This window comes from Hoplias malabaricus, chromosome 3 (genome assembly GCF_029633855.1).
Source record: "Hoplias malabaricus isolate fHopMal1 chromosome 3, fHopMal1.hap1, whole genome shotgun sequence".
In the NCBI taxonomy this organism is placed as follows: Eukaryota; Metazoa; Chordata; class Actinopteri; order Characiformes; family Erythrinidae; genus Hoplias; species Hoplias malabaricus.
Window position 1 is genome coordinate 38434698 of NC_089802.1, and position 22115 is coordinate 38456812.

The 22115-nt window shown below is 45.6% G+C and overlaps 1 protein-coding gene across 1 annotated transcript in view; it reads left to right on the top strand.

Moving 5' to 3' along the window:
• The window catches only part of ripor3 (RIPOR family member 3), a 74665-nt gene that overhangs the window by 25494 nt on the left and 27056 nt on the right, over positions 1-22115 (top strand). The window contains exons 2-10 of the mRNA XM_066664783.1: positions 14165-14273; positions 17974-18120; positions 18624-18702; positions 19438-19461; positions 19561-19614; positions 19722-19871; positions 20346-20409; positions 20839-20882; positions 21564-21689. Coding sequence (XP_066520880.1) covers positions 14176-14273; positions 17974-18120; positions 18624-18702; positions 19438-19461; positions 19561-19614; positions 19722-19871; positions 20346-20409; positions 20839-20882; positions 21564-21689 — 786 coding nt within the window. The 5' untranslated portion in view covers positions 14165-14175. The remainder of the gene's footprint in view (positions 1-14164; positions 14274-17973; positions 18121-18623; positions 18703-19437; positions 19462-19560; positions 19615-19721; positions 19872-20345; positions 20410-20838; positions 20883-21563; positions 21690-22115) is intronic.

Consider the following 22115-nt stretch of genomic DNA (forward strand, 5'->3'; position numbering starts at 1 on the left):
CTCTCCCTCTCTCTCTCCCTCTGAGAAATGTTCCTGTCATCTGGCACGGCCGAGGCCTGCTCCGGCCAAGTGCAGTTCACCCTCACGTTCAAGATGGATGTTCACTCTCCTCAGTCCCGACTGCTCTCTTAATCTCTCTTTAAAATCCTTTAAACACACTGAGGCTGTGTGTTTCCTCAGTGCCGTCGCTACCGTTCCATTAGGAGTTCACCAGCTCATAAATGAAGCAGTGAATAACGACATCTCCCTGCTCTGTTACTCTCCTGTGAGGCTTCGGCAGATTAACGACAGCCTCCATCCTACAGCACGGGCAATTTGCTCTGGCTAATGTTACATCATCACCTCAACCTTCTCAAACGTATGTGTGTGTGTGTATGTGTGTGTGTGTGTGTGTGGGATGATTCAGAGTGGGGTTTGTGATCCAGAACTAATCACCCAACATCAGTACCAGACCTCACTGATTAGCTGAATGCAATCAGGTCCTCACACAAATGTTCCTCCGTGTAGTGTAAGGCCTCCCCAGAAGAGTAGAGAAGCTCTCAGGGCGGTAAAGTGGGGCACATTCATGAAGGAGAAAATTCATTTCAGGAGAAAAAACTCTGGATGAATGAAAAATTTGGAAAGTGGGTGGAATTCCCCTTACTGTGTGAGTGAGGGAGGGTGAGAGAGGTGTCCTCAGAGAGGGACTCTGAGGGAGACAGGGTTCATTCGTGACTAACACTCTCCTGTCCATCCTCTCGAGAGCTGTAAACAGAGGAGGACATGATCAGTCACGAGAGAGAGAAAGAGAGCGAGCGAGAGAGAGAGAGAGAGAGAGAGAGAGAGAGAGAGAGAGAGAGAGTGAGAGAGAGAGAGCAAGAGAGAGAGAGAGCGTGAGAGAGAGAGAGCAAGAGAGAGAGAGAGAGAGAGCGAGAGAGAGAGAGAGAGAGAGAGAGAGAGGAGAGAGTGAGACAGCGAGAGAGAGAGAGAGAGAGAGAGAGAGAGAGAGAGAGAGAGAGAGAGAGAGAGACAGAGAGAGGAGAGAGTGAGACAGCGAGAGAGAGAGAGAGAGAGAGAGAGAGAGAGAGAGAGAGAGAGAGAGAGGAGGGAGACAGAGAGAGGAGAGAGAGAGAAACAGAGAGAGAGAGAGAGAGAGAGACAGAGAGAGGAGAGAGAGAGAGAGACAGAGAGAGAGAGATAGAGAGAGAGAGAGAGAGAGAGAGGAGAGAGACAGAGAGAGGAGAGAGAGAAACAGAGAGAGAGAGAGTGAGTGACAGAGAGAGAGAGAGAGAGAGCTACATCAGACACAAGTCTTTTACACATCTGGCTTTGAATAATGAGATTAAATAATGTATAAAATATAAATAGATCTGAGGATGAAGACTGTGAGATGAATAGTGAGGAAATACCATAAACACATGCATTATAAATCTTAGAGGTCCAGAGTTAATATTTTTTTGCTGCTTGGCAACAAAATTACACAATGCATTTAAAGAAACAGTACATAATATTTTACCTTACAATTACAGCTTCAAAACCATTGTGATGCTCCACTGAGCTGTAACAGAGAGAATAGAGCCTCTATCGTTGCTTTTCTGGGGTCAGCACTGCAGAAACTGCACTGTGTAACCTTTGAACGAGGGTAGGAAACCACCCCAACTCCCTCCCCTCAACAGTCATTTCAGTACAGTGCTGTAAAAATGAATTACACTAGGGGGAGCCTCAGGAGCAAACACCTCAAAAAACCTAGTGTTCCTGTAAAGTGAATTTCACTTCTGTTGTGACAGATTTGAGTTCACACTTATTATACTCTGAATTCAAATCCGATACAGAAAACTGATACATTCATTCATCCATCCATTTATTCATTCAGGGCTTTTTATATATATTCAATACACACACACACATACACACACACACACACAAGCTCAACATTTGGGGTAACACTGTATTGAATTCCTGACAAAATAGTAAATGTTATTGAGACCAGTTAAATTCCAGTGTCCACCAGCAGAGCGAAGTCTTTCCCAGGGTCAGTGTTACGCTGCCCTTTCCCTCGTCCTGATTCTTGTCTGTTCTGGCTACACTCAGTCCCCGGTGGGATTTCTCCCATTAGCCCCCCACAAAAATGGCCCTTCTCTTCCCAGGAATATTCTCCCCTTCCCTGACGCTCCTTTGATCCGAGACGCTCCACACTTCGCTCGCGTCTGATGAGGCAGCAGCGCCAGGACTGTGGCAGGTTCCCTCTCTTTGCTTTGATTTCACCAAACACATGGCACTAAATCACAGAGAACGAGTCAGAGCCATCCCTCCCTCCCCTCGTCTGTTTTTCTACTCCCTGCCAAACACCAAGGAAAACAGATTTGTTCACACTTCCTGTGAATTCAGTATTTAGTCATTTTTTATGAAGGCATTAATGAGACAAAATACGACATGCTTCATTTCTCATAATATCTCACATAACTGCACTTCAGTATTCATCATCATCTTATACTTATCACTACAGCTGTGAGTGACTGGGTGAGTGTGTGTAAGTGTCCACAGGTGTGAGTGTGTGTAATTAAACAGGTGTGAGTGTGTGTGACTGTCCACAGGTGTGAGTGTGTGTAATTAAACAGGTGTGAGTGTGTGTGACTGTCCACAGGTGTGAGTGTGTGTAATTAAACAGGTGTGAGTGTGTGTAACTGTCCACAGGTGTGAGTGTGTGTGACTGTCCACAGGTGTGAGTGTGTGTAATTAAACAGGTTTGAGTGTGTGTAATTAAACAGGTGTGAGTGTGTGTGACTGTCCACAGGTGTGAGTGTGTATAACTGTCCACAGGTGTGAGTGTGTGTAACTAAACAGGTGTGAGTGTGTGTGACTGTCCACAGGTGTGAGTGTGTGTAATTAAACAGGTTTGAGTGTGTGTAATTAAACAGGTTTGAGTGTGTGTAACTGTCCACAGGTGTGAGTTTGTGTAATTAAACAGGTGTGAGTGTGTGTAATTGAACAGGTGTGAGTGTGTGTAACTGTCCACAGGTGTGAGTGTGTGTAATTAAACAGGTTTGAGTGTGTGTAACTGTCCACAGGTGTGAGTGTGTGTAATTAAACAGGTTTGAGTGTGTGTAATTAAACAGGTGTGAGTGTGTGTAATTGTCCACAGGTTTGAGTGTGTGTAATTAAACAGGTGTGAGTGTGTGTAATTGTCCACAGGTGTAAGTGGGTGTAAATAAACAGGTGTGAGTGTGTGTGACTGTCCACAGGTGTGAGTGTGTGTAATTGTCCACAGGTGTGTGTGTGTGTAATTATCCACAGGTGTGAGTGTGTGTAATTAAACAGGTGTGAGTGTGTGTGACTGTCCACAGGTGTGAGTGTGTGTAATTAAACAGGTGTGAGTGTGTGTGACTGTCCACAGGTGTGAGTGGGTGTAATTGTCCACAGGTGTGAGTGTGTGTAATTGTCCACAGGTGTAAGTGGGTGTAATTAAACAGGTGTGAGACTGTCCACAGGTGTGTATGTGTTTAATTGTCCACAGGTGTGAGTGGGTGTAATTAAACATGTGTGAGTGTGTGTAATTGTCCACAGGTGTGAGTGTGTGTGACTGTGCACAGGTGTGAGTGTGTGTAATTGTCCACAGGTGTGAGTGTGTGTAATTGTCCACAGGTGTAAGTGGGTATACTTAAACAGGTGTGAGTGTGTGTGACTGTCCACAGGTGTGAGTGTGTGTAATTAAACAGGTGTGAGTGGGCGTAATTGTCCACAGGTGTAAGTGGGTGTAATTAAACAGGTGTGAGTGTGTGTAACTGTCCACAGGTGTGAGTGTGTGTAATTAAACAGGTTTGAGTGTGTGTATCTGTTCACAGGTGTGAGAGTGTGTAATTGTCCACAGGTGTGAGTGTGTGTAATTGTCCACAGGTGTGAGTGTGTTTAATTAAACAGGTGTGAGTGTGTGTGACTGTCCACAGGTGTGAGTGTGTGTAATTGTCCACAGGTGTGAGTGTGTGTAATTAAACAGGTGTGAGTGTGTGTGACTGTCCACAGGTGTGAGTGGGTGTAATTGTCCACAGGTGTGAGTGTGTGTAATTGTCCACAGGTGTGAGTGTGTGTAATTGTCCACAGGTGTAAGTGGGTGTAATTAAACAGGTGTGAGACTGTCCACAGGTGTGAGTGTGTTTAATTGTCCACAGGTGTGAGTGGGTGTAATTAAACAGGTGTGAGTGTGTGTAATTGTCCACAGGTGTGAGTGTGTGTGACTGTGCACAGGTGTGAGTGTGTGTAATTGTCCACAGGTGTGAGTGTGTTTAATTAAACAGGTGTGAGTGTGTGTGACTGTCCACAGGTGTGAGTGTGTGTAATTGTCCACAGGTGTAAGTGGGTGTAATTAAACAGGTGTGAGTGTGTGTGACTGTCCACAGGTGTGAGTGTGTGTAATTGTCCACAGGTGTGAGTGTGTGTAATTAAAAAGGTGTGAGTGGGCGTAATTGTCCACAGGTGTAAGTGTGTGTAATTAAACAGGTGTGAGTGGGCAAAATTGTCCACAGGTGTAAGTGGGTGTAATTAAACAGGTGTGAGTGGGCGTAATTTAACAGGTGTGAGTGTGTGTGATTGTCCACAGGTGTGAGTGTGTGTAATTAAACAGGTGTGAGTGTGTGTAATTAAACAGGTGTGAGTGTGTGTAATTGTCCACAGGTGTAAGTGGGTGTAATTAAACAGGTGTGAGTGTGTGTGACTGTCCACAGGTGTGAGTGTGTGTAATTGTCCACAGGTGTGAGTGTGTGTAATTGTCCACAGGTGTAAGTGGGTGTAAATAAACAGGTGTGAGTGTGTGTGACTGTCCACAGGTGTGAGTGTGTGTAATTGTCCACAGGTGTGAGTGTGTGTAATTGTCCACAGGTGTGAGTGTGTGTAATTAAACAGGTGTGAGTGGGCGTAATTTAACAGGTGTGAGTGTGTGTAATTGTCCACAGGTGTGAGTGTGTGTAATTGTCCACAGGTGTGAGTGTGTGTAATTAAACAGGTGTGAGTGGGCGTAATTTAACAGGTGTGAGTGTGTGTGACTGTCCACAGGTGTGTATGTGTTTGACTGTCCACAGGTGTGAGTGTGTGTGACTGTCCACAGGTGTGTATGTGTGTGACTGTCCACAGGTGTGAGTGTGTGTAACTGTCGACAGGTGTGAGTGTGTGTGACTGTCCACAGGTGTGTGTGTGTTTGACTGTCCACAGGTGTGAGTGTGTGTGACTGTCCACAGGTGTGAGTGTGTGTGACTGTCCACAGGTGTGAGTGTGTGTGACTGTTCACAGGTGTGTGTGTGTTTGACTGTCCACAGGTTTGAGTGTGTGTGACTCTCCACAGATGTGAGTGTGTGTAACTGTCGACAGGTGTGAGTGTGTTTTGCTGTCCACAGGTGTGAGTGTGTGTGACTGTCCACAGGTGTGAGTGTGTGTAACTGTCCACAGATGTGAGTGAGTGTGACTGTCCACAGGTGTGAGTGTGTGTGACTGTCCACAGGTGTGAGTGTGTGTGAATGTCCACTGGTGTGAGTGTGTGTGACTGTCCACAGGTGTGAGTGTGTGTGACTGTCCACAGGTGTGAGTGTGTGTGACTGTCCACAGGTGTGAGTGTGTGTGACTGTCCACTGGTGTGAGTGTGTGTGACTGTCCACAGGTGTGAGTGTGTGTAACTGTCCACAGGTGTGAGTGTGTGTGACTGTCCACAGGTGTGAGTGTGTGTGACTGTCCACAGGTGTGAGTGTGTGTGACTGTGTACAGGTGTGAGTGTGTGTAATTAAAAAGGTGTGAGTGGGCGTAATTGTCCACAGGTGTAAGTGGGTATAATTAAACAGGTGTGAGTGGGCGTAATTTAACAGGTGTGAGTGTGTGTGACTGTCCACAGGTGTGAGTGTGTGTAATTAAACAGGTGTGAGTGGGCAAAATTGTCCACAGGTGTGAGTGGGCGTAATTTAACAGGTGTGAGTGTGTGTGACTGTCCACAGGTGTGAGTGTGTGTAATTAAACAGGTTTGAGTGTGTGTAATTAAACAGGTTTGAGTGTGTGTAACTGTCCACAGGTGTGAGTGTGTGTAATTAAACAGGTGTGAGTGTGTGTAATTGTCCACAGGTGTAAGTGGGTGTAATTAAACAGGTGTGAGTGTGTGTGACTGTCCACAGGTGTGAGTGTGTGTAATTGTCCACAGGTGTGAGTGTGTGTAATTGTCCACAGGTGTAAGTGGGTGTAATTAAACAGGTGTGAGTGGGCGTAATTTAACAGGTGTGAGTGTGTGTGACTGTCCACAGGTGTGAGTGTGTGTAATTGTCCACAGGTGTAAGTGGGTGTAATTAAACAGGTGTGAGTGTGTGTAATTGTCCACAGGTGTAAGTGGGTGTAATTAAACAGGTGTGAGTGGGCGTAATTTAACAGGTGTGAGTGTGTGTGATTGTCCACAGGTGTGAGTGTGTGTGACTGTCCACAGGTGTGAGTGTGTGTGACTGTCCACAGGTGTGAGTGTGTGTGACTGTCCACAGGTGTGAGTGTGTGTGATTGTCCACAGGTGTGAATGTGTGTGACTGTCCACAGGTGTGAGTGTATTATCTCCATAATATAAGTATTTTTAAAGCCCTAATAGAGGACACTGAATCCACAGGATGTTTCCAAATCTGTTTCCCTTGTTGTTGGCAGAGAGAAGAAAAACAGACGAGGGGATGGAAGGATATCTCTGACTCTTTATCTATGATTTAGAGTCATGTGTTTGCTGATGCCTTTAGTAAGAGTTACGAAGGCAGGATCACAAAGTTGGACATGATCCCTGGGCTAATATTTAATCTGGACAGCCCTCTTATGTTTTATTATGCGCCCCTTTGAGAGGGTGAGACCCCTGCAGTGGACACTAGCACTGCGTCCAGAGTCGGGTCATCTTTAGTCCATCGGGTTCTGTTTATTTAGACTCTTTCACACACACACACACACACACACACACATGCATATGCACACACACGCATATGCACACAGACATACACACACGCATACGCACACACATACGTGCACACACATACACACACACACACACACACACGCAATGTTTGTGGACATGTCTTCACCCAGCGTTTTCAGTTCAGTTCAGCTCAGCTCTGTCGAGTCAGCAGTCAGCAGAGAAACAGGGAGACATTACGGAGACATGGAGACCATACTGAGACAGGAAGAGGTTGTGGGAACATGGAGAAATTATTGTGACAAAAAGATGCCACTGAGACAGGCAGATGTTTTTGAGATGGAGAGATGTTATTGAGATGGAGAGATGTTATTGAGACTGAGAGATGTTATTGAGACGAGGAGATGTTATTGAGACGGGGAGATGTTATTGAGATGGAGAGATGTTATTGAGACGGGGAGATATTATTGAGATAGAGAGATGTTATTGAGACTGGGAGATGTTATAAAGATGAGGAGATTTTATTAAGATTGGGAGATTTTTTTGTGACTGGGAGAATTTTTGATACAGGGAGATGATATTGAGACAACAAAACTTTGTTAAGAGAGGGATAGCTTATTAAGACAGAGATGTTGAGACAGGGAAAGGTCATTGAGAGAGGAAGACATTTTTGAGTCATGAAAACATTGTATTTAAGCCAGTGAGACATTGTTGAGACATGAAGACATTGTAGCTAAAGCAGGGAGACATAGTTGAGAAATGAAGACATTGTAGCTAAGGCAGGGAGACATTGTTGAGACATGAAGACATTGTAGCTAAGGCAGGGAGACATTGTTGAGACATGAAGACATTGTAGCTAAGACAGGGAGGCATTGTTGAGTCATGAAGACATTGTAGCTAAGGCAGGGAGACATCGTTGAGACATGAAAACATTGTAGCTAAGGCAGGGAGACATTGTTGAGACATGAAGATATTGTTGAGACATGAAGACATTGTAGCTAAGGCAGGCAGACATTGTTGAGACATGAAGACATTGTATATTAGCCAGGGAGACATTGTTGAGACATGAAGACATTGTAGCTAAGGCAGGGAGACATTGTTGAGACATGAAGACATTGTAGCTAAGGCAGGGAGGCATTGTTGAGTCATGAAGACATTGTAGCTAAGGCAGGGAGACATTGTTGAGACACGAAGACATTGTAGCTAAGGCAGGGAGGCATTGTTGAGTCATGAAGACATTGTAGCTAAGGCAGGGAGACATCGTTGAGACATGAAAACATTGTAGCTAAGGAAGGGAGACATTGTTGAGACATGAAGACATTGTAGCTAAAGCAGTAAGACTTTGTTGAGACATGAAGACATTGTTTATAAGCCAGGGAAACATTGTTGAAACATGAAGACATTGTAGCTAAGGCATGGAGACATTGTTGAGACATGAAGACATTGTAGCTAAGGCAGGGAGACATTGTTGAGACATGAAGACATTGTAGCTAAGGCAGGGAGATATTGTTGAGACATGAAGACATTGTAGCTAAGGCAGGGAGACATGGTTGAGACATGAAGACATTGTAGCTAAGGCAGGGAGACATTGTTGAGACATGAAGACATTGTAGCTAAGGCAGGGAGATATTGTTGAGACATGAAGACATTATTGAGACATGAAGACATTGTAGCTAAAGCAGCAAGACTTTGTTGAGACATAAAGACATTGTAGCTAAGCCAGGGAGACATCATGTCTCAACAAAGACATTGTAGCTAAGGCAGGGAGACATTGTTGAGACATGAAGACATTGTAGCTAAGGCAGAGAGGCATTGTTGAGACATGAAGACATTGTAGCTAAGGCAGGGAGACATTGTTGAGACATGAAGACATTGTAGCTAAGGCAGGGAGACAGTTTTGACTGCTTTTGATGTGAGTTTGGAGCGAGTGATGAACACCATGTGCTCCGTGTGAGAGGACAGATGTATTTTGTTTGTTTATTCATGTTCTTGACAGTCATCTTTCTCTCTCTCTCTCTCTCTCTCTCTCACACACACACACACACACTCTGTCTCTCTTTGCTGTTGGTCAGAGAACATAACGATGATTTAATGATGGGTTGGACTCTTGAATGGTTCCTGATGTCTCTGATTGATCAGTGCTTCTTCCCCTTGTTCTCAGGGAGGTTCTCCTTTCTCTCAGTGGTCCTGCGTTGTGTCCTGAGGCAGGCTCTTGTTCTGTGTCTTGGTTCTTCTCAGTGTTTTTTCCATTTGTTCTGAGAGAGGGTCACTGGAGCTTTGGTTACTCTCAGTGGTTCTCCCTCTCTCTCTGAGGCAGTTTTTCCTGCCGCTTTGTGACAGCACCAGTTGTGGAAGCCGTTTACAGATGAATTAGGACTGAACTGAATGGCAGTGTTTACATCTCCAGGCCCACAGTGAGATGAACTCTCTCTCTCTCTCTCTCTCTCTTTATCCCTCTCTCTCTCTCTCTCTCTCTCTCTCTCCCCCCCCCCCCCCTCTCTCTCTCTCTCAGCTGGTGTTCTGTTAATGTGGACTGTTTTCATGAAGTAAATTCGAGGGGGATTTTCCAAACCACCTTAAACACAGATGGTTAGAGCTAATTGCAGCTCTGTGAGGAGCTTCAGTAAATTACAGTAAATCACAGATGGAGTGGAGGACCAGGCTTGTTTTGCATTTGGCTTCGCTCTCTCGGATCTTTGGAGTGACCTGAGGTCAACACTAACATTTCAGAGTAATGAGAATCATTCACTGTTCAGGCCGTTTGTCTGTGTGTGGTACACACTCTGAGAACGTGGTCACTCTGGTGGTACCTTTCCCTGTCTCGGTGGTGGGATTCTCAGTGGTACGTCACACTGCAGCTAGTTCTGCTCACTCTGGGGGGTGCGTTTGCTCAAGTGTGAAAGCTGTTTTTGAGCCCGAGCACGGTTCAAATGACGGGTCTGAGGTTCGGTTCTACCGGGCTCTGGTGTGGAATGCACAATGCACATGCAGAAGCTGTGTGATTGGTTCATTCAGTAACGTGACTATGTTTCTTCCCTTTCCCGTGTCTAATAAACACACACTGTCTCAGGACAGGAGCAGGGAGACAGCACTGAGCTCACTTCTGTGGAGTGAGAGCATGGACCGGGAGCATGGAGAGAAACATAGATCTGGGGCTGGCCTACATGGGTAAATCACTCCCAGGAGAATGGCTCAGTGTTTACGAGGGGCTCCTGCTTAGAGAAATACTCTTTGTCCCAACAGCGCTGTCCCTCACAGCGGGAGGGTTTGTATTCACAGAAAATAACAAAAAGCAGATTAAGGATGAAGACTCTTAGTGGCATTTGAGAAACTACACAAAGAACAGTGACAAATAAAACTGAGCAATCTGGATGGAGATTATGTGTGTGGAAGCAACAATTCGAGTCCCGCTCTGGGTGACTGATTGTGAGGAGTGTGGTGTGCTCTCCCTGTGTCTGCGTGGGTTTCCTCTGGGTGACTGTCTGCGAGGAGTGTGGTGTGTTCTCCCTGTGTCTGCGTGGGTTTCCTCTGGGTGACTGTCTGTGGGGAGTGTGGTGTGTTCTCCCTGTGTCTGTGTGGGTTTCCTCCGGGTGACTGTCTGTGAGGAGTGTGGTGTGTTCTCCCTGTGTCTGCATGGGTTTCCTCTGGGTGACTGTCTGTGAGGAGTGTGGTGTGTTTTCCCTGTGTCTGTGTGGGTTTCCTCCAGGTGACTGTCTGTGGGGAGTGTGGTGTGTTCTCCCTGTGTCTGTGTGGGTTTCCTCCGGGTGACTGTCTGTGGGGAGTGTGGTGTGTTCTCCCTGTGTCTGTGTGGGTTTCCTCCGGGTGACTGTCTGTGAGGAGTGTGGTGTGTTCTCCCTGTGTCTGCATGGGTTTCCTCTGGGTGACTGTCTGTGAGGAGTGTGGTGTGTTCTCTCTGTGTCTGTGTGGGTTTCCTCCAGGTGACTGTCTGTGGGGAGTGTGGTGTGTTCTCCCTGTGTCTGCGTGGGTTTCCTCCGGGTGACTGTCTGTGAGGAGTGTGGTGTGTTCTCCCCGTGTCTGTGTGGGTTTCCTGGCTACAGACAATGGGTTTGTGATCCAGAACTCATCAGCCAACATCTGCAACTGACACCACTGGTGTCCATGTGGCAGAATGTCATCAGATCCTCACAGAAATGGTCCAACGGCTAAGTGTAAAGCCTTGTAAAGTAGTGACTGTACCTGTTGCTAAGACTCTGTTGCTGCCTCTGGACTGTGGAATATAAAGCCAGGCTCAGGTGAACCCTGTAGGAGTAGTTTGATGATGGAGCTGTTACTGTGAGCGCTGGTAGATGTTGTTTGACGGTCCCCATCTCCTTGTCTAAAAATTTCAGACAGAACGTCCTGTGAGTCCCTCGTCTTCCTCCTGTAGGAAACAGAACATGAGTTATAGCTCTGGAGAGAGAGACAGTTCTGCATTCTTCATTAAATCATGTCCTTCTGTTCTTGTTCTCCTCTCGTTTCCTCTCTCTCTCTCTCTGTCTCTCTCTCGCTTTCTCTCTCTCTCTCTTTCTCTCTCTCTCTCTCTCTCTCTCTCTCTCTCTCTGTCTAGAAGAGTCACAAATCCAAAACAAATTCCCCAGGAGAGACCCACTTACAGCCAATCACCAAATATATTTTCACTTAAAACCTTTCTGAGGATGTACCTTTGCACAGCATGCAGCAAACTGAAATGCAACCACTACAGATTGCTACACACCATCTATTAATTAAAACGCTATACAGAGAAATGACAGTACAGACCAATAGACTTGTTGGATGTTGCTGTGTAATCTGGGTGTTTATATTTCTTTGACGTTGTGTCACTTGCTGCTATACACTGAAAAAAACCTTTTGAAATTACTTCATGTACCGCATTGATGCAAAAATATTAGGCATTTTTTATTTTTTTTTTGGCTTCATTTATAAATATATATATATTTACGGGAGTATGGGACGGGCTGGGGAAGTCACAGGGGAGCTCCCAGCATGCTCAGCGGCCACCCCTCTGGCTAGTTTTGGGTTACTTTAGGGAGGTTATTGTTGTTTAAAAGACAACATAAAAAACATATGTTGTTTATGTATGTGTGTGTGTGTGTGTGTGTGTGTGTGTTTGTCTGGACTTGTCTGGTGGGTCCTGAGATGTATAGGTCCCCGTTACACAGGAGGATGTCTGTTTGCCTGCGAAGCCCCTGCATCTTGCTACATACCAAGTCCAGAGCCCAAATTGCTGCTCTCTCCCTTGCTTCTTTTTCCCTGTGCCCTTTTAAGGGTTCAGTAAAGGTTGCTTAAAAACATAGTAATGGCTCAGGCTCATCTTAAAGGCTAAGAAAACTCCAACTAAATCTAAAAGTCAATGCAAACCAGTCAAAAGGCCAACGTCTCAGAGAGTAACAAACCCTCGTGGTGACATCATGTGGAGGGCAACTTAAAGATGTGGACTGGAGTGAGGAGCGGAGGGGATGATGAAGTGGGTTTAAAAACTTTCCTGGAGTAGAGAGCGACAGAACTGACGAGAAGATGTAAACAGAGGAAGAGAAAGGAGAGAAATTTAAGATGTTAAGCAAAGACGAGAGCAGAGAAGGAGATGTTAATTGAGTATAAATAGTGCAAGACCACAGTTAAAGAGCGAGGAGATGAGAACACATGATGACCCCGAGGAATTTGAAACTGTGTGTGTGTGTGTGTGTGTGTGTGTGTGTGTGTGTGTGTGTGTGTGTGTGTGTGTACACACGTGACAGAGAAATGATTGTCTGTGTAGGAGGTTAAAGATTGGATCCAGACGTGCCTCGAGAGAAAAGAGAGAGAGGAAAGAGGAGGACGAAGTGTAAAACAGTGTTGTGTGTGTGTTGTTAGCGTTGGACACTGACTGTTAGAGCAAAGCCTAACAGTAAAAAACCGACCTCTACACTAATCTTCCAGTGTCTGTAGCGCCCCCTGCTGGATTACAGTAGTATGTTAGCGCACATAGCAAGTCACACTGACATCTGCAACTTATAAAAGATATGCCACATGTTCTATATTTGATTGTTACAGATGTTTATATGTTGTACTTATTATATTGTAATGCTTTAACAGAACATACCGTGTTGTGTCTGTACATTACTGCAGTTTTACAGAGACTCCATCAGTAAAGGTCTTCATACAGCGCTGCTACTGTTTCCCATTATTAACAAACCAGAAAGAAACCAGCTTACACACCCCTTCACAATCCCTCACCTATTTAGAACATACAGTATTCACCCCAACTCACCTATCTAGAACCTCAGGACTGAAATCTGCTTACACAACTCTTCACAGTCCCTCACCTATCTAGAACCTCAGGACTGAAATCTGCTTACACAACTCTTCACAGTCCCTCATCTATCTAGAACCTACAGTATTTATCCCAACTCACCTATCTAGAACCTCAGGACTGAAATCTGCTTACACAACTCTTCACAATCCTTCGACTATCTAGAACCTACAGTATTTATCCCAACTCACATATCTAGAACCTCAGGACTGAAATCTGCTTACACAACTCTTCACAATCCTTCGACTATCTAGAACCTACAGTATTCACCCCAACACACCTAACGAGAACCTCCAATGCACTACATTTCTGTATTTTTATTTTGTGGTAGGTGTCTACTTGAGGTTCTGAGTGAATGCTGGGTGTGGAAACTGAGTGCTTGTGAATAATGTAGGTTCTAGATAGACAGCATGTGATGTTGTGGGTAGGTGTCTTGGTTAGAGGTAAATGAAATGGCCCTGTAGGTTTTTTATTTTATACAAAATCAGAATTTTGTTCAGCTACAGTTTTTTTAACAAAATAACCAATATTTTTTGTTTCTACTGAATGTTTGAAACTTACATTTACACTACAATTACACTTTAACATTTATTGTATTTTGCTGGACTATTGTCTTGATATTAATAAAATATCTCCAAAGATATCGTTATCACAAAAGCATCCTGAAAAGTCATATTATTTTAGGGCCATATCATCCACCTCTAACCAGCACACACACCGACCTTCTACGTCCAGCTTTTACCCTCAGTCAGCTATCTAGAACCTCCAGCATTCACTCATTTGCCTCAGAGCCTCCAGTAGTCACACGGTCATTAACTCAGGTATCTAGAACCTCCAGTGTTCACACGGTTAAACTATGCATCAGTGTCTTCACTCAGAAATGCAGCATATCAGAGTCAGAGAGAAGATGTGAACAGTTTGATCAGAGACTGAACATGAACCTGTGTGTGTGTGTGTGTGTGTGTGTGTGTGTGTGTGTGTGTGTGTTTCAGGTGGAGGGGGCATGTCTGTAAAGCTGAGGTTCGACTGTCCGGCTGAAGGTGGGATGGTGCAGAGGAGTCGGTCTTTCACTGGAGTCAACACACTGGGCAACCGCCGCAGGTGTGTGTGTGTGTGTTTGTGTGTGTGTACATGAAGCTGTGTTTAGGGACCTCAGATGGTTTTCTCATCTGTCAGCTCTGTTACTCTACTGTACAGTACAGTGTGTGTGTGTTGTCACTGGAATATGAAAAACTGCTGTAAACTGCACAAGTCATAAAACAGAGCCTGGCTTTAATTTATTTAATTTTCAAAGTGTGTTAAGAAGATGTTTGTAAGGACCAGGGGAAGATATGAGTGTGGAGAAGACCCGCTGAAAAAAACTGGATATACAGGGAACATGGAACCCATAACAACCATGCAAGGCCCTCTTCCAACATAATTGTCCCCTTCAGATCCACAGCTCTGACAGCGCTCACACCTCAGAGAGAGAGACATCCAGGTTCACTTTCACTCTGGATCACAGCTTCACCCACTTCACTCCCAGGAATATGACTAACGACAACTTTCTGTTAGCTTGTTCTCCACCAATCACACGCTCCGTCAACACACACAAAGCTCCAAACACTAACCTCTGTTCATCAGACTCAACACGCTCAGAGGAGAACACTAACCTCTGTTCATCAGACTCAACACGCTCAGAGGAGAACACTAACCTCTGCTCATCAGACTCAACACGCTCGGAGGAGAACACTAACCTCTGTCCATCAGACTCAACACGCTCAGAGGAGAACACTAACCTCTGTTCATCAGACTCAACACGCTCAGAGGAGAACACTAACCTCTGTTCATCAGACTCAACACGCTCAGAGGAGAACACTAACCTCTGTTCATCAGACTCAACACGCTCAGAGGAGAACACTAACCTCTGTTCATCAGACTCAACACGCTCAGAGGAGAACACTAACCTTTGTTCATCAGACTCAACACGCTCGGAGGAGAACACTAACCTCTGCTCATCAGAATCAACACGCTCGGAGGAGAACACTAACCTCTGTTCATCAGACTCAACACGCTCGGAGGAGAACACTAACCTCTGTTCATCAGACTCAACACGCTCAGAGGAGAACACTAACCTCTGTTCATCAGACTCAACACACTCAGAGGAGAACACTAACCTCTGCTCATCAGACTCAACACGCTCGGAGGAGAACACTAACCACTGTTCATCAGACTCAACACGCTCGGAGGAGAACACTAACCTCTGTTCATCAGACTCAACACGCTCGGAGGAGAACACTAACCTCTGTCCATCAGAGTCAACACGCTCGGAGGAGAACACTAACCTCTATTCATCAGACTCAACACGCTCGGAAGAGAACACTAACCTCTGTTCATCAGACTCAACACGCTCGGAGGAGAACACTAACCTCTGTTCATCAGACTCAACACGCTCGGAGGAGAACACTAACCTCTGTCCATCAGAGTCAACACGCTCGGAGGAGAACACTAACCTCTGTCCATCAGAGTCAACACGCTCGGAGGAGAACACTAACCTCTATTCATCAGACTCAACACGCTCGGAAGAGAACACTAACCTCTGCTCATCAGACCCAAAACACTCAGAGGAGAACACTAATCTCTGTCCATCAGACTCAACACGCTCAGAGGAGAACACTAACCTCTGCTCATCAGACCCAACACTCTCAGAGGAGAACACTAACCTCTGTCCATCAGACTCAACACGCTCAGAGGAGAACACTAACCTCTGTTCATCAGACTCAACATGCTCAGAGGAGAACACTAACCTCTGTTCATCAGACTCAACACGCTCGGAGGAGAACACTAACCTCTGTCCATCAGACTCAACACGCTCAGAGGAGAACACTAACCTCTGTTCATCAGACTCAACACGCTCAGAGGAGAACACTAACCTCTGTTCATCAGACTCAACACGCTTGGAGGAGAACACTAAACTCTGTTCATCAGACTCAACACGCTCAGAGGAGAACACTAACCTCTGCTCATCAGACTCAACATGCTCGGAGGAGAACACTAACCTCTGTTCATCAGACTCAACACTCTCGGAGGAGAACACTGACCTCTGTTCATCAGACTCAACACGCTCGGAGGAGAACATTGACCTCTGTTCATCAGACTCAACACGCTCAGAGGAGAACACTAACCTCTGTTCATCAGACTCAACACACTCGGAGGAGAACACTAACCTCTGTCCATCAGACTCAACATACTCAGAGGAGAACACTAACCTCTGTTCATCAGACTCAACACGCTCAGAGGAGAACACTAACCTCTGTTCATCAGACTCAACACGCTTGGAGGAGAACACTAAACTCTGTTCATCAGACTCAACACGCTCAGAGGAGAACACTAACCTCTGCTCATCAAACTCAACACGCTCGGTGGAGAACACTGACCTCTGTTCATCAGACTCAACACGCTCGGAGGAGAACACTAAACTCTGTTCATCAGACTCAACACGCTCAGAGGAGAACACTAACCTCTGCTCATCAAACTCAACACGCTCGGAGGAGAACGCTAACCCCTGTTCATCAGACTCAACACGCTCGGAGGAGAACACTAACCTCTGTCCATCAGAGTCAACACGCTCGGAGGAGAACACTAACCTCTTTTCATCAGACTCAACACGCTCGGAGGCGAACACTAACCTCTGTTCATCAGACTCAACACGCTCGGAGGAGAACACTGACCCCTGTTCATCAGACTCAACACGCTTGGAGGAGAACACTGACCCCTGTTCATCAGACTCAACACGCTCGGAGGAGAACGCTAACCCCTGTTCATCAGACTCAACACGCTTGGAGACGAACACTAACCTCTGTTCATCAGACTCAACACGCTCGGAGGAGAACACTGACCCCTGTTCATCAGACTCAACACGCTCGGAGGAGAACGCTAACCCCTGTTCATCAGACTCAACACGCTCGGAGGAGAACACTAACCTCTGTTCATCAGACTCAACACGCTCGGAGGAGAACGCTAACCCCTGTTCATCAGACTCAACACGCTCGGAGGAGAACACTAACCTCTGTTCATCAGACTCAACACGCTCGGAGGAGAACACTGACCCCTGTTCATCAGACTCAACACGCTCGGAGGAGAACGCTAACCCCTGTTCATCAGACTCAACACGCTCGGAGGAGAACACTAACCTCTGTTCATCAGACTCAACACGCTCGGAGGAGAACGCTAACCCCTGTTCATCAGACTCAACACGCTCGGAGGAGAACACTGACCCCTGTTTATCAGACTCAACACGCTCGGAGGAGAACACTAACCTCTGTTCATCAGACTCAACACGCTCGGAGGAGAACACTAACCTCTGTTCATCAGACTCAACACGCTCGGAGGAGAACACTAACCTCTGGTCTGATGAACAGAGGTCAATGTTCTCCTCCGAGCGTGTTGAGCTGATGAACAGAGGTCAATGTTCTCCTCCGAGCGTGTTGAGCTGATGAACATGTTGTGGTTCTGTAAGTAAACTGATGAAGTCACTACATGTTGTCCACACTCTGTCTTTTTGCTCTGGGACTGAGGTTGTGAACGTCTCTGAGAGGATGAGTGAGTCTTGCTGTGGACATGGAGCTCTTGTCATCCACTGTCCCCCGGAGTTGAGCCGAGGGATGTGTTTCCTGTGTGAAGCATTTATTTTTAATATTGATTAGTTATTTGTCATTGTGCTATGGAATGTGTCCTATTTTCTATTCTTCTCTTCTTGTCTCCTTTCCCTTCCACTCTTACTTTATTTATTTATCATCTCTTTCTCATGTGTTCTTCTCAGGTTGTCTTCAGCTCGTGGATCCCTTCGCTCCAAAGCCGTGGGGGGGAAATCTCCCAGAGTTCCCTCCTCAGTGCGGATGGTAGAAGGCTGGGGGCAGCAGCCGGAGCAGGTCGACAGAATCTTCCAGGCGTTACGGAAAGGACTGAAGTACGCATAGACCTTTATAACCACGTGGAATGAATCTGTCCGAACAAAACCATTTATGAGCCAGGATTTCTAAAAAAAAAAAAACCAACCCCTGATGAGCTGATGTGGTCTATTTAAGATTCGCCTACTTGGGTTCCTCAGGGTGTGAGGCCTATATTTCAGGATTCCCTCTGGGTCCACGTAGACCACTGGACCCCTGTGACAGGCCTAAATAGAGAAGGGGTCATGGACCCAAAATGTTTTCAGATTAAATCCCAGGACTGGCAGGATCAATGGGGCTATGGGGAGTGAAGAAACAGTGCTTTCTTCTCCCTCAACATACACAGCTGAAATGCCCTTGAGCAAGGCACATGTCAGTCCACTGCTCTGGGTTTCGTTGCCAGTCTTAGGGCTCAGACCAGTGGCCCGAATGTCACCAGTGTGTTCTCTATAAACTCCAGATGATCCTGAGTTATTTATCTGGTTTATTACACGATAATAACATGGCTCTCTCACTATCTTAGGGAATATCTGGAAAACCATCAGACGGAGCTGGACTTCCTCTCGTCTCAGCAGAGAGACAGTAAAAGAAACTCCAGACTGGTGACGTCTCAAACCTTTCCTCTCTTTCTCATCCCTTCTTCTCTTTTAATATTCACCATCCGCAGTTAAAATTCTCTTCTGTTCTCTTTAATTTTCCTCTCCATTCCTCTTCCCTTCTCATCTCCATTCCTCTCTTCTATGCTCCATCCCTCTCTTCTCTTCTCTTCTCCATTCCTTTCCTCTTTTCTCCATTCCTCTCTTACCTTCTCTTTTCCTCTCTTCTCCTCTCGATTCCTTTTCTCTTCTCCATTCCTCTCTTCACCATTCCTCTTTCCTTCTCTTTTCCTCTCTGCTCTTCTCCACTCTTCTACAATTGTCTCTTCTCCTCTCCATTCCTATATTATTTTCTCCATTCCTCTCTATTCTTCACAACTCCTCTTTTCTCCACTCTCCCTTTTGTTTCTCTACTGTTCTCTTGTCTCCATTCTTCTTCACTTCACTTTTCTTTCTTCACGTTTTGCTTCTCTTTTTCCCCATCTCTTCTCTTCTCACGTCTCATCTACTCACTACTCTCTTCTCGCTTATACTCCACACTTCTTTTTCATCTTCTTTTCTCCTCTCTTCTCCATTCTTCTCTTCTCTTCTCTTCTCTTCTCTTCTCTCATCATCTCCTCTTTTCTTCTCTTCCCTTCTCATATTTTCTTCTCCTCTCCTCTCCTCTCCTCTCCTGTCTTATCTTCTTTTTTGTCCTCTGTCCTCTGACTGAAGTCATTTCTTTTCTTCTTTGTCCTCCAGGCGTTCTTCTATGACTTAGAGAAGGTAGGTGATGTTACAGTTCTGTTAAATGAGTTGTCTCCTGGTTTTATGGAGTTGCTCTTCAGATGAAGGGGTTAATCCAGATTTTCTCTGTTATCTCAGGAGATCAGAGCTTTGGAAAGATACGTCAGGCGCTTGGAGTTCCAGATCAGTAAGGTACCGTCTACATCCCTTTACATCACATTAATGATCTTTTATTTCAGAGAGGTCAGTTAGTCAGCGCTTTGTGTGTGTGTGTGTGTGTGTGTGTGTGTTGTGTCCAGGTGGAGGAGCTGTATGAAACCTATTGTATCCAGTGGCGTCTCTGTCAGGGAGCAGTGAACATGAAGAGAGCATTTTCTCTCTCTCCATCCACTCGAGCGTCCAGAGAGAGTCTGTTAGAGCTCAGCCGCAGCCACAGACACAGCCTGGAGGTGCACACACACACACAATCACAATCACACATACACATACAGACACACACTACTGACACAGCCTTGAGGTAAACACACACACACACACACTATTGACAAAGCCTGGAGGTGCACACACACACACAATCACACACACATACAGACACACACTACTGACACAGCCTGGAGGTGCACACACACACACAATCACAATCACACACACACACATACAGACACACACTACTGACACAGCCTTGAGGTAAACACACATACACACACACACACACACACACTACTGACACACCCTGGAGGTGCACACACAATCACACACACACACTACTGACACAGCCTTGAGGTACACACACACAGACACACACTACTGACACAGCCTGGAGGTACACAAACATACACACACACACACTACTGACACAGCCTGGAGTCTGTATGTAGTGTATATGTTGATGTGTGTGTGTGTGTGTGTGTGTGTGTGTGCAGGACATGTGCGCCATGGAGGGAGAGCTGGAGATTCTTCTGGGAGAACTCCACATTAAAATGAAAGGTACAAAATCTCTCTCTCTCTTTTTATCTATTTATAGGTAATTCTCTCTCTCAGTTACAGAAGGTATATTTAAACACATCTTAAAATATAACCTCTCTCTCCTACTCTTTCCCTCCTCTTCTACCACACCCTCGTCTGTCTCCATCTCTCTCTCTCTCTCTCTTTCTCTCTCTCTCTCTCTCCACACACATCCTCTCTCCCATTGTTCTTCGTCTTCCATTCTTCTGTCTCTGTGTCTACCACACCCTCCTCTGTCTACTGTTCTCTTGCTTTTTCCCTTCCCTTCCCTTCTCTCTCTCTCTCTCTCTCTCTCTCTCTCTCTCTCTGTCTCCCTCTCTCTCTCTCTCTCTCTCTCTCTCTCCCTCTCTATCTCTCTCTCTCTCTCTCTCTCTCTCTCTCTCTCTCTCTCTCTCTCTCTCTCTCTCTCAGGGTTGATAGGGTTCGCTCGTCTGTGTCCAGGGGATCAGTATGAGGTCAGTGAATGCTCTGTTTCTGGGTCAGTTTTAGTCTGATTTTTGTTTTTGCTGCAAACAAATGGAAATCATCAATCAGTCAATCAGCCAATCATCAATCAGCCAATCAGTTTCACAGCCCTAGCCAAGCAGAGGGTTTACAGCTAAAGAGCGAATGTAAATCTATAATGTTAAAGCCCTGCAAATCAATGAATATTACAGTAATAATGTCATTAAAAAAGTTCATGAGAAAAATAAAAACTTCACTCGTAAATAAAGCCACGACCACCGCTGCAGCTCTGATCTTCAGGTGGACATGATGCAGATTGCAGCTGGGACTCAGATGCCATTATTACTATGGTGCTGATCATTTGTTTCTGTGGTACTGCAAGTTCTTGATCGCCATGGTGTTCCAGGTGGTTGCTAAGGTGTTGATACTTGGTTGCTATGGTACTGCAAGTGATGGCCAGTGGCAATGATGGATGTCAATTTATTCCATGTTGTCCCTATGGTGTTGGTACTAGGTCTCCATGGTTTAGCAGGTGTCTTCTACGGTACTGATAATTGGTTTCCGTGGTTGTCATATTATCCAAGGTTGGTTGGTTGGTTCCTTGGTTGCTATGGTGACAGCTGGTTATAATGATAATAAGTTATTGCGAGAAATTTTACAGGTAGACATTGATCATTCTTTTCTGTGCGTAGGTGATAATCCGATTGGGCCGACAGCGATGGAGAATCAGGGGAAGGATCCAGACAGATGACAGACAGCTGTGGGATGAAGAGGAGATGGTCTTCCTTCCTCACATCCACGAAAACTTTGAGATCAAGGTGACACTGACACACACACACACCTGTTCAAACAGCCCTTTCTCTGAAGGCCGTCTGCTATGACACGTTGACAGAGACGTGCCTTTTGTTCTTGGGCCCTGCCAACATCAGTTTTCATTCAACAGCCCTGCAAGTGCAGGATCTGGCAACCCATACTGTGCAGCGTTTAAACATATTAGGAATTACTGGGCACAAGGCAGGAACATCACACACTCACACAGTCACTCACACACACCTGTGAACAGTTTCAAATTCACCCACTGGTAGTTGACAGTCTACTGTACAAAGATTGAAATATCTGGCAACCTTTTCTAGCCTCAGTGTTCACTGTTTATAAAGGGATTCACTGTTTATATTAGAGACTCCGTTCCTGGAACTAGAGATGGAAAGTAGTTAAAGTAAGGCTCATATTCATCTGCCTCCTCT